This window comes from Penicillium manginii (genome assembly GCF_028828005.1).
Source record: "Penicillium manginii strain IBT 31320 chromosome Unknown utg000009l:1.0-3297300.0:1.0-3298630.0, whole genome shotgun sequence".
Lineage (NCBI taxonomy): Eukaryota > Fungi > Ascomycota > Eurotiomycetes > Eurotiales > Aspergillaceae > Penicillium > Penicillium manginii.
Window position 1 is genome coordinate 3,045,848 of NW_026643110.1, and position 12,002 is coordinate 3,057,849.

Here is a 12,002-nt window from a genome sequence, read left to right on the forward strand (position 1 = left end):
GTACTGGTAGGACTTTTTACTCCGTACATCATGAACCATTTAACGTCCTAACATTTGGCCAATTGCGTCTGGACCGGGCGATCTCCTGTCAATAAATTGGGTTCACCGCATTGGGAGTGCAGTTACTCCGTATGAGAGTACAATTCAATTTCATATGAAATGTGCCCAGCCCCTAGCGTTACAGTAATCCCCGCCGTCTGTCATATGTAAATTGCAACTGCAACTGTAACGGCAACTCGGTAACTTCTCCCACCCAACATTGTAGATACCCCGTACTTCGTGATCGACATGACTCATGGCTCTACTTGAACCCTACAAAATAGTCACAGTCACTACTTGCAATACTGCAATGCTGCAAGTAAGTAATCCAGATTTAATTGAAAGCAGTCTCGTCAATCGAGGTGCAGTCCATTGTTCGGAGAAAAGTCATAAAAGGCAGAGTTCCAGACGCCGAACATCCCAGGTACACGCCACATCACGCCACGCCAGTATCAAGAGTTGAAAAGGAAGGAGAAAGAGGAAAGAACTTCTGGCAGGGAAGTCCAACATAAATACAGGTAGAAAAGAAAAAGGGAATTTATAAGACAAGACAGCACCCACGGGGTCGCCAAAGGAACGCGAGAAGAAGAAGCGAGAAAAAAGGGTAATAGTAGAAGTCTTTGGAGAACCTCTTCTTAACCACCACGAATTATCCAGGTAACCGCTACCACCCAACCCGTCACAAATATGACGGTGAGAATTCCGGCACCTGCTCGGTCGCCAGTCGTGATGGGTTTCTGGATGACGGTGTTGGTGCTGGATGAGTTGGTACCAGCATTCGGGTTACTCTTCGAAGTACCGCCGTTGTCTGATGAGAAAGGTGCTGCGTTCTTCAATGGGACCAGATTAGCGTTGAGAACACCCAGCACCGCCAACTGTTGCTCCAAGCCATCCGTTCCATCCGAGGCCTGCATGTACCACTGGATGCCACAGAGGTGGCCATTCTTGACACAAGTCTTAGTGGCAGCCACTGCGGAGGTCTGGAGCTTCGGCATGATCTGATCAGATGTACCCGGAACGATCAGAGTCAGCCAGGCGAGCCAAGAAGCGAAGTAGGCTTTAAAGGTTCGCTGGTTACGATCGCACTTCTCGATCGCTTCACAGGTGATCTCCACCAATATCGAGCCATCGTCCTTGCCAAAACCCTTGGTCGGGTAGAACTGCTCTGAGGTGCCCAGCAAGCCCTCAACACCTTCCTTCCATTTCGATTCTGTTCCGTTGGTCTGTGTGCATGTGGAGTGGTTAGCGATCGGCGCGTGGGATCAAGAATGGAGAGTGGAATGCGGGGGAAGATCATACGTAGTTGTGCATGTAGGCGGCACCGCTGATGTAAGTCGCATAGTTATAGGTCCATTGCCAGTCACCGTGATCTGTACATTGTGTTGCGGGGGTGGTGGAATCGGCAATATTCCAGTTCTTCTCCTTGAGGAGTGGCGTGGTGGCACTCCAGTCCCAGATGTGTTCGGCCCACTGGGCGTAGGTCTGATTGTGGGTGTAAAGTGCGAGCCGAGCAGACAGTTGGAAGAGACCACCGTTCGAGATGGCGTTTTTGGTCTGGTAGCCATCCTGGTAGGGCCAGATCTGCCAGCGTAGACCACCCTTACAGGTGGTGGTGTCCCAGCGGGGAACCTGGGTGTTGAACACACCCTGCGCGAGAGAGACCCATGACGGTTGACCGTCCTGTTCGGGGAAGTTCAATTCGGCGGCAGTCATGGCGGCGAGGCCCCAAAAGACCTGATCATCGTTTCCGAGATAGGAGCTGTAGTTGGAAGGGAAGAAATCGTCGTCGCCCTTTTGCCAGTACATACCTTCTTGAACGGCGGCGTTGAATTGATCATCACCGGTCAAGAACCAATACTGAATGAGGATCATGAACATGGAACCACCCTCCCACCAAGTACCGTCGAACTTTCCGGGGATATTCTTTGAATCGCGATCGTTGTAGTAGCTCATCATGTCAGTTGCGACCTGCTTGGCGGCCTTGGACAGGGAAGCTAATCAAAGACAAGCCTTGGGGTCAGCGGGGCGAAAATGCTTGGAAGTAGGAGAGAACGAACCCTGATCGTTAACGGTGATGTCGATGGCGAAAGCCGCCTGGACGGCGATGAAGCCGGCCAGGAGGGAGGCCATCCAGTTGGAGAGGATCATGTCAAAACGAGTGGAAGATGTAGGGCATCAGAAATGAGGGGGGGAAGGAAGGGGAGTAAGAAGAGAGAATGGAGAATAGAGAAGAGCTGACAGTGGGGAAAAGGGAAAAAGGTCCAGATGGGGTTGTCAGGGTGTCACTGGGTTTACCCAAGCGGGAGTGTCACTGGGTGTCACTGGGTTCGGTGGGCCCAGTGGCGGTGGCAGTTCCTTCAGTATACTCGGAGTACGATAGTGAATGATATGATATAGTATATCTACTATACGATATCTAGTATACTACATCTAGCATACCACAGTTACTCCGTAAAGGGGCGATGGAATGACCTTCTCCCAGGAAAACTAGTATTCCTTGGCGCCTCTCCAAGAATACGACAAGCCCCAGCCCGCAGATATAAGACAGCTTGGCGCGATCGGGTCTAGGGGAAAGCCCCCTCGCGCCAGGGGAAAGACAAGGCTGTGGGACATTAAGGTCAATTAAGGATCCGAGATGCACCAACAATGAGTTCCCTAGTCCACTTATTGACCCACGTTGATCCGCTGAGAACCGGGAGATCGGTGTGCGTGTGCTGTGGGCTGTCTGGCAAGACCAGGTGGAAACTGCACAGAGCTTAGAGTACTAGAATGGTTCATGGAGAACGTATCACCACGGAGTACGGGTACAACCCCCCATTTCTTCTTTTTGGAGGAAATAATAAGCGTGGCGCTTCAGTCCAAAGGGTCCAAGCAGAGGGAAATTGAAATTGGACGCCCACAGGGTCCAAGCCCCACATTAGTAATCAACAGCTGACTCATATACCGAGGCATCAAGGCATCAAGGCATCAATGCATCAATGTATCACTTTGCCTTTTCTTACTATTTTATAAACCTCATACTTTGGGTATCACATATCCCGATTGGGATACAGAATTCTTGTTTCTGCGACAAATTTTACCATTGGTCTGAAGTGCCCAGAGACAACTTGAAGTGACTAGTATCTTCAAGATGCGGCATCTCCACGGCACTGCGGGCCTCATAATCCTATTATGCTTGAAGACACCGTGACGGCAAGCTATCGGGATACCTAAAATATATAGTATTGGCATTGTAAATCTAGAATTAAACTTCGATACTACTAGTAATACCACTCTCAGTTCCATCGGTTGGTTAGCCCGAGATGCTCGGCTCGTGCGGCCGACTTTGTAAATATACAACTTGAGTACCAGGCGTCATTAGCTATGAGTTCAAGCTACTACGAGGAATCTACATAGGTACCTACCTAAGTATAGTACAGACAATTTGATCAACCATACAAAATACAAATATTTCTAGTATCACATCTCTTGCATCACCTTTTAAGTGCCAGTGGTTAAAGATACAAGCGGCTTCTCCGCATCGCCGGAGGACATCCGAGCTTCCCCCCCCCGGACTTCCACTTCCGCCTCCATTCCACTTCGGATTTCCCGCTATAACTTCCTCCCCTCCCACTGCACCGCTATCCGACTTCTCATACTCCTCGTACCCCTTTCCCTTTCCCTTTCCCATTAACCACTCATCATGGCCTCCATCCGCGCCAATTGCCGCAAGGTCATGTGCATCGGCCGTAACTACGCGTGCGTGAACTCCACCCTCCCTCTGCCCTCTGTGCCTTGGCTGACCTTGACCTTCCATGAGATAGCGACCACATCGCCGAGTTGAACAACACCACCCCCAAGCAGCCTTTCTTCTTCCTCAAGCCCTCCTCCTCTATCCTTATCCCCGGCGCCGGCCCCGTTCTCCGCCCCAAGGGTGTCAACCTGCATTATGAAGTCGAATTGGGTCTGGTCATCGGCAAGACCGTCCGGGATTTAGACCCAGAGGACAAGCAAGGTGCTTTGGATGCTATTCAGAGTTAGTGCCCTGCCTTCTCATTTTCCCGTGCTCGCTTCAGGCCGACTAGATAGGATAGTCTGCTAATCATCATTTGTGCATCGCAAAGGCTACATCCTCGCCATTGACATGACTGCCCGCAACGTTCAAGAGGAGGCCAAGAAGAAGGGTCTTCCCTGGTCCATCGCCAAGGGCTTCGACACCTTTCTGCCCATTTCGCAGGAAATTGCCAAATCGCGCATCCCGAACCCCCACGACGCGTTCCTGCGCCTCCGCGTCGGAAACACTGAACGCCAAGCGGACTCGACTAGCCTGATGCTACACCAGATCCACCACCAGCTGGCTCAGATCTCACGTGTGATGACCCTGGAGAAGGGCGATATTGTGCTGACCGGCACCCCCAAGGGAGTGGGTCAGGTCCAGGCGGGTGATGTGATGCGGGCCACAATTGAAGTGGATGGCAAGGAGATTGAGGAGGGACGCATTGAGGTGGAGGTGCAAGACCGCGAGGGTCGGTACGAGTTTAAAGAGACCTAGATGGTCGATGGAGGTCAAGCTTCTCTGACAGGGTTTCGCTCGGACAACCCGGGGATGAGATGGGAGGGGATGAGTGAGTAAATATAGAGGCGAATGTTGCACAAATTTGGTGACACTGGGAAATAAGAATACTACCATGAATACTAGTACTATAGATATACTCTGTGAGTCTCCAAGTGTATATTTAGCTGTTGTATATATTATTTAGATCCCATGCATAGTCTGATGTTCATATATTCCCTACAATTCAACCGGGTAATTCCTTTCCCCTCCGGCACTTTCAGCGATAAGAAACCTCCCCACCTTTTCGTCCTTCACCTGTTTGCGGCCGGGGAACTTTCCTCTCCACATTTTCTCTTTCTCGAGATCTGCTATTGCTCTGCTCTACCGTGACTGCTACTACTACTGCCGCTACTGCTGCTGTGTAGCCCCTCAACTTCCCCTTAATGCGCGAGTTGGTATGCATGGTGCTGCCCCGATCATGGCACGCGTGTACTCAAAGTAGTTGAACCTGCCTCATCCTGCACTTTTACCTCGCCTCGACCTACAAATATTCCCAGGAAACTTCGAAACCGCCCTCATGCTTGACTTGAAGTCTCGCGTCCATGACGCGGAACCCAATTCTTCCACCTCCGCCTCCCCCACGATTCCTCCTCCCACAATTACCTCGACCTCCTCGACCACTCCGATCACCCCGATTATCCCTCGCGCATTCGACCCCCATGCCTCACTGGTGCTAGTAGGTATTCGCGGCTGTGGCAAGCGGTCCCTTGGATTTGTCGCCGCCACAGCCCTGAAGCGCCGGTTTATCACTGAAGATCACTACTTCCGCGAGGCGACAGGCGTCACCCGACATGAATACCTCAAACAATATGGCAGTCAGGAGTTTCAGCGCAGAGATATTGAGGTGCTCAAATTGATGCTGGACAATCATAAAACCGGCTGTGTCATTGAGTGCGGACTCGGAAGTCTTACGCGCCCGGTTCAGGACCACCTTCGCCTCTATTCTCAGACACACCCTGTCGTGCATCTCGTCCGCGATATCGACCGCATACAACAGCTTCTCGGGTTGGAGGACCAGTCGGTCCGACTTCTGCGTGAGGGCGATCCACTTCACCGCACTTGCTCCAATTTCGAGTTCTTTAATGTGGAGGACCGGACGCGCGTCGGGTCTGATGATGGTACTCCGGACCCACGATCCGCTGCTTACTCGTTTAAGCTGCAGGAAGTCAAGGAAGACTTCACCCGTTTCGTTCGCTTTGTGACAGGTGTCGATGTGAATCACTCGAGTTACGATTCGCCATTTGTGTTGCTAGAGACGCCCCCAGAACTTCGGTCCTATACACATGCCATTTTTATTCGCTCATCAGATCTCATCGCCGATAATGTCAATCTCCCCGAGCTGGAATCGGGAGGTGATGCCATTGAACTCTGCGTCGACCGATGGGGCCCCGATATGCCGAATGTGATCAGCAAACAGGTCTCGATCTTACGACGCAATGCGCAGGCCCCCGTGATTCTTTCTGTCGACACGTCTCCCACCGGCATTGGCGCGGCCGATGCGCCAGATTTGCAGTACTTCGATATATTGGAACATGGACTGCGACTAGCTGTCGAATACCTGGTTGTCGACCTCGAACGGAACCCGACCCGACTTGCCCGAGTGATCCGGGCTCGAGGAAAGACCAAGATTATCGGCCAACGGGTTTTTGAGCCGTCTTCCGATATCAAGTGGGAGGACGAGACGTGCGTGCACTCCTACCAAGAAGCAAAAAAGATGGACTGTCAGCTAGTCCGATTCCTGCGTGTCGCAACCTCACGCGAGGACAACGCGACAGTCCTAGAATTCACCAATCGCATTCGGTCAATGCCAGGCGAACATCCTCCCCTCATCGCTTATAATATCGGTCGCCTTGGACGGACATCACAAGTTTTCAATTCAATTCTGACCAGCGTGACGCACCCAGCTATCACTCGGTCAGAGGAGAACGAACGTGATTCACAGATTACATCGCGAGACGCCGTCCGAGCGCTTTTCCAGAGCTATGTACTAGACCCGTTACAGTTTTGCATTCTCGGCGCAAATGTGACATATAGTTTATCGCCCGCGATGCATAATGCAGCCATCCAGCATTGTGGAATGAGCCATCAATATAGCATCCCCGACTCCCCTCGCTCGCTATACTGGATCGCCTTCGCAAGGACCCCCAATTTGGAGGGTCGAGTGTTGTTCAGCCCTGGCGAGTCGACACATACCACAAACTTGCTGCCAAGAGTCAACACGCCGAGGCCATCGGTGCTATTAACACTATCATGCCGTTACGAGGCTCCTCTGACGGTACAATCTACCCCCTTCGAGAGCAAGCTAGCCGACGGAACCAGGCTGGCCCTGTGCTCGGATGGTATGGAGAGAATACTGATTGGGTGGGAATCATGACTTGTTTTACCCGCCACCTCTCCCCGCGTAACGCAATCAGTGCCAAAACCACAGGCCTAGTCATCGGCGCAGGTGGAATGGCTCGCTCGGCTATATACGCGATGCTCCGACTTGGCTGCCGGAAGATCTTCATCTACAACCGAACGCAATCTCGAGCCAACGAGGTGGCAAGGCACTTCAACTCATGGGCTTCATCGCAGGTTGATTCTGCGGATGTGGTGCGCATCTTACGTTCCACTCAGGATGACTGGCCAGACGATGCCAATCCGCCTAGTCTCATTGCGTCTTGTGTACCGGCCGACCCGGATCGAGATGAGCCCCCGGCGAACTTCGAGATGCCTCTTCAATGGCTGGGAAGTCCGACTGGGGGTGTTGTTCTAGAAGTAAGTCCTACCCAGAACCCCAACTCTGAATGACTTTCATACTAACCTAACTGCCTCAAGTTGGCCTACAAACCCCTAGACACCCCTCTCCTCCTGCAAATGCGTCGCATTCGGGCTGATACTGGACGACCGTGGGTTCTTTCTGATGGACTAGAGAACGTGATCGAACAAGGCATTGCGCAATTCGAATTGATGACAGGTCGGAAAGCGCCTCGTCGACTGATGACTGTTGAGGTGCTCCGCAATTACAAGGGCGATGATGGGCGGTTTGATGATAAGACTATCCAGGCCAGACTGGATGGTGTTTGTTCATAGACAAGGATGGATCGTCTAGCACAGGAATCGAATGCCATGACCATCATTGCTGGATCGACTAAATGCGTGTCGGAAACCGCTTTCTTGCTGTCAATATGACCGTTCTAGTAAGTTTATTGGCTGTCACGAGGTGATCAGTTGACATGGCCTGTTATACGGGTGTGGCAATGTGCATAATTGTTCTTATATAGCACAGAGATGAGTGAATGAAAACCATGGATATATAGTTTACTACTACCTACTACTAGTACTAGTAGTACCTACGTAGGTACTACCTGCCTAGGTAGGTACGTTTGCCAAATATCATGATGACAACCTTCCAAGGTTGGAAGCCCTTAAGCTGGGGACTGCCCGTGCCCACCTGGGGTAGGTTGTAGAAAAGACTCGGATTCTTTGGATAGAAATTCATTTTCGTACACTGACAGTAAACCTTGGAGTATTCGAGTCGTTGATACTTTGTGATTGTCTAATACTATACAGTTATCCTAATTGTCGTACAGTGTTTCCCACGGGCTGTTGATTCTAGTATGTCATGGCCGGTATGCCAAAGTTGTCAGATTGATACTCATGGATTCTTTTCACGCATTCGATCCATTGCGATGAGAGCCCAGTCCAGTGAAGAATAGCGAATCCCCACAGGTGTCAACCAAGGTCCACGGTGGCCCTTCTCTGGTTCAAGTTGTACTTTATCATAGCCAATGTGCCGGTTTTTAATCAGTTTGCCAATCACCTCGCAGTACACTAGTCAATGCCTAACATTCTCGGTAACACGATGCAGCTGTGATGCACCATCAATGCATGAGCATTGCAGTATAGATCCTACTCAGGATTGTGTGTGGGTATGACTAACTATTGACTGGGTGCCCAGGTGGATATTCCGTATTGACTACTCCGTAGTATTTATTGGGAGGCCCTCGCCATGATTAGGCATCCATTCGGTCTTACAGCAATGTTCGAAATTGGCTTCTATGTTTTACACAGAAACTATCTCAAGCCCCACCGCCAAGACGATAATGAAACTGCCTCAAGCAAATTAAAATAGGCTACAGATCATCCCTGTTTTGGATAGTCTTTGCGTATGGAGCAAAACATGAGACTTAATACGGCCCCGTAAGTTATCTATGGATATAGTCAAAACATTTTCTAGAACCTTCTAAGGTTCTAGCTATTGATGTTACAATCTTACATTTAGTGAGATATGAGCCGTTCACCTTCGTGATAACAGAATATGTTGATCTGATGATTTATATAAACTATCACCAAGAAAAGCTCCACTGCAGAGAAATTGAAAAGAGGCCTTTCCTACTTTCTGCCAAAGAGGCGAAATATTGTTGTCCGCTTACGACGACCGCCAGGTCTAGAAACTTGCTCGGAGGTTTCCGTGGAATTGCGTAGGATTGAGGCCTCTTTGGTGTCCGTCGGCGGTTTAGTGAGCTGTGAAGACAGGGAGTCAACCTTCCCGCGCCATTCGTTTAAAGCAGACTTGGAAGATATAGTATGCGGATGGTCAGGGCCTAGTTTTCGGTCGAGAAGCTGAACGCAATCCGCCATCAACCGCAAAGCGGCTGTGTATTGACCCGACGACCTAAGGGTATGAGCAAGGTTGTTCATGCTCGTCAGCGTGTCGGGATGGTCAGCCCCGAACTTTGTCTTGCGAGTCTCCATGACCTGCACCTCAAGCTGCTCCGCCTCTTCCCACCGGCCCTGGTTCCAGAACGTCAATGCTAGGTTGGCCATGCTCGTTAGCATGTTGGGATGGTCAGCCTCGAGCATCGTCTTGCTTGTCTCTATGACCTGCACCTCAAGCTGCTCCGCCTCTTCCCATCGGCCCTGGTTCCTATACGTTGATGCTAGGTTATTCATGCTCGTCAGCGTGTCGGGATGGTCAGCCCCGAACTTTGTCTTACGAGTCTCCATGACCTGCACCACAAGCTGCTCCGCCTCTTCCCATCGGCCCTGGTTCCTATACGTCGATGCTAGGTTGGCCATGCTCGTCAGCGTGTTAGGATGGTCGGCCCCGAGCTTCGTCTTGCTCGTCTCCATGACCTGCACCTCGAGCTGCTCCGCATCTCCCCACTGTCCCTCAAGTCGGTAAGCTTCTCCTAACATTGCAGAGCTACCAAGAGTCTTTTCACTATCAAATCCAAATATTAACAATCTTTGGTTCCGCGATTCGGATGCCATATCCCGTGATTCTCTAATATTCCCAATTTCCCGTGCATACCACGCCCCATTATAAAGTAGCGTAGCCCATTTCTCTAGAAAGTCATGTGATTCTGGTTTTTGTGACATGGCTGATTTCACATGTGGAAAGAGCGACTGGCACTGTGCCCAATTTTCATATTTACCAGTGGGAAACCGTTGCCACAAGGCCATGATAAATTGCTCCTTCCATCGTTCTAGCTGTCGATTAGCTTTCAACCATACGTGCACACTTAGTTGCACCAGCCGATGCATCATGAACACTGTGCTGTCCCTATTGATGGAGATAAATGAAAAGTCTCTTAGTGTTGTTATATCATCCTCAAAATTATGATCTGTATCATTGTCGTTGTACCCAAACGTGGTTTCCTCCGAGCTCGAAGTGTTGTTTTGTATCTTGTCATAGACTCGGAGAAGATTCTCTGAGACTCCCTGTCGGTCAAAAAAGCTCATAAGAGAAAGTAAATCAGTGGCCGACGGTCTTATACTTCGAATATGCTCGAAAGATATTTTCCATGTGACCAGGATCGAATTCTTTGCCTCCCAATCTCGATAGGGGTGGCCTGCCTCATAATCAAGAAGCTTTGTCGCTTCGCGATCACTCTTCTGAAACATCTCTAGGTACTGCGATACCGAACAGCGGGGCGCTCGATGTGCGATATAGCCGGCCGCCTGTATGATCGCTAGTGGCATAAAGTCTAGTTCTTCCACTAGCTTTAGAATATCAGGTGTTTCTGCTGGTAGCCCGACTTTTCGTCGGAGAAGTTCTATCGCCTCGGGCTTTTCCATTGGCTTGACTTTGATGATGTCCTGGTGATCGACAATTTTCAACGCCACTTCTTGGCTCCGGCTTGTAAGAACTATTGATCCGTTCGGGCTTCGGGGCAGAAATTCCAATAGTGGCTTTGTGGAGGTTTTGCTTTGGCCGACCTGCAGATTCTGCTGACCTGTTGCCGAGGGCTGGCGAAGAAAACCGCCATCATCAATATTATCAAGAATCAGTAACCACTTTCCTCTCTTGCCATCCCGGAGCCAACTTTCGACGAGTTGGTATATGTTGACTGTGGGATCGTGACGCCCCGGAATCTTGGCCTGGTCGGCGATATCCCGGAAACTTTGCTCGAACCGGGCCGCGTTACTTGCATGGACCCAGAAAACCCATGTCGACGGCGATTCAGATCGGACTCGGTAGGAGTACTCGATACTGAGTTGTGATTTCCTTTCGGCCCGTCAGCAACAACCCACTGCCTTAACTGCTTTGCACTCACCCGATACCACCGATGCCCACAAGGGCTATCCTAGATCCTGGGACGGAGACCTTTTCATGTATCTGATCGAGTAGTGTATCACGACTGACAAAGTCTGGGTCGCGACGGAACGGGACGGTTGAGAGGGGAGTGGGTGGGGTTTCCGGTCGCTCTGGGTCAATAATATTAGTCAATTTGAGCTTGGTAAGGGTCTTGTGAAACCTACCCGGGGGTAGATGGACCGATCCGTAATTGATTCCCACCTGGTTACCCCGATTTTTGTCACCGAACAATATATGTGAAGATGTCATAGCTCATATACCATGTATGCTCTGCCTTCCAAGGTTTCCGGGGTAGATGCAAGGTCCCAACTTGGGCGGAAAGTCCATCCTCAGCCTCACTATTCGGTGATGTTTCGGGCGCTAAAAATGTCAGGTGCTTTATTCTATATTTAGAAAAAGATATAGACGGCTTTTTTCTCTTCGAAACGAGGTGGTGACCCCAGACGTTGAGAATTCCCGATCCTATTGGTGGGACCGTATGGTATTTAAATGATGATTCACCAGGGCACACAGTCGATGTAGAGATCGATGTATTCCAGAAGTTATTCCCTTCACGGGAAGGTAGAACTAAAGCTAAGACTCCGTCATGTGACGATACCGACACCTCAACGAATAACTGGGAAAAACCTCGTAATCAGAGCGAACCCGCCACAACGTATTGTCTTGTCATATAGTTTACACTTCCGTTCTGTCACGCTGGGGTGATCTGTAGTCTAACTTAATTTAGCCTAGGCGGTTTCACGATCGGCTTGGAGTTTCTCTGTGTAAAACATGGAAGCCAATTTC

General features: G+C 50.3%; 3 protein-coding genes across 3 annotated transcripts; 2 read left to right on the forward strand and 1 right to left on the reverse strand.

Annotated features, from left to right (window-relative positions):
* Positions 1-674: 674 nt before the first annotated feature.
* On the reverse strand, positions 675-2,187 carry N7533_012843 (glycoside hydrolase family 76 protein; the record flags this gene model as incomplete). The annotated part of the gene is made up of 3 exons (XM_057109493.1): positions 675-1,262; positions 1,339-2,033; positions 2,097-2,187. The coding sequence occupies 3 exons, from the start codon at positions 2,185-2,187 to the stop codon at positions 675-677; spliced, it is 1,374 nt and encodes a 457-aa protein (XP_056954594.1).
* Positions 2,188-3,721: 1,534 nt separating this feature from the next.
* On the forward strand, positions 3,722-4,570 carry N7533_012844 (fumarylacetoacetate hydrolase family protein; the record flags this gene model as incomplete). Its single annotated transcript, XM_057109494.1, has 3 exons — positions 3,722-3,777; positions 3,843-4,054; positions 4,143-4,570. The coding sequence occupies 3 exons, from the start codon at positions 3,722-3,724 to the stop codon at positions 4,568-4,570; spliced, it is 696 nt and encodes a 231-aa protein (XP_056954595.1).
* Positions 4,571-5,150: 580 nt separating this feature from the next.
* Positions 5,151-7,705, forward strand: N7533_012845 (repressor protein; the record flags this gene model as incomplete). Its single annotated transcript, XM_057109495.1, has 3 exons — positions 5,151-6,656; positions 6,728-7,390; positions 7,451-7,705. The coding sequence occupies 3 exons, from the start codon at positions 5,151-5,153 to the stop codon at positions 7,703-7,705; spliced, it is 2,424 nt and encodes an 807-aa protein (XP_056954596.1).
* Between the last annotated feature and the right edge of the window lie 4,297 nt (positions 7,706-12,002).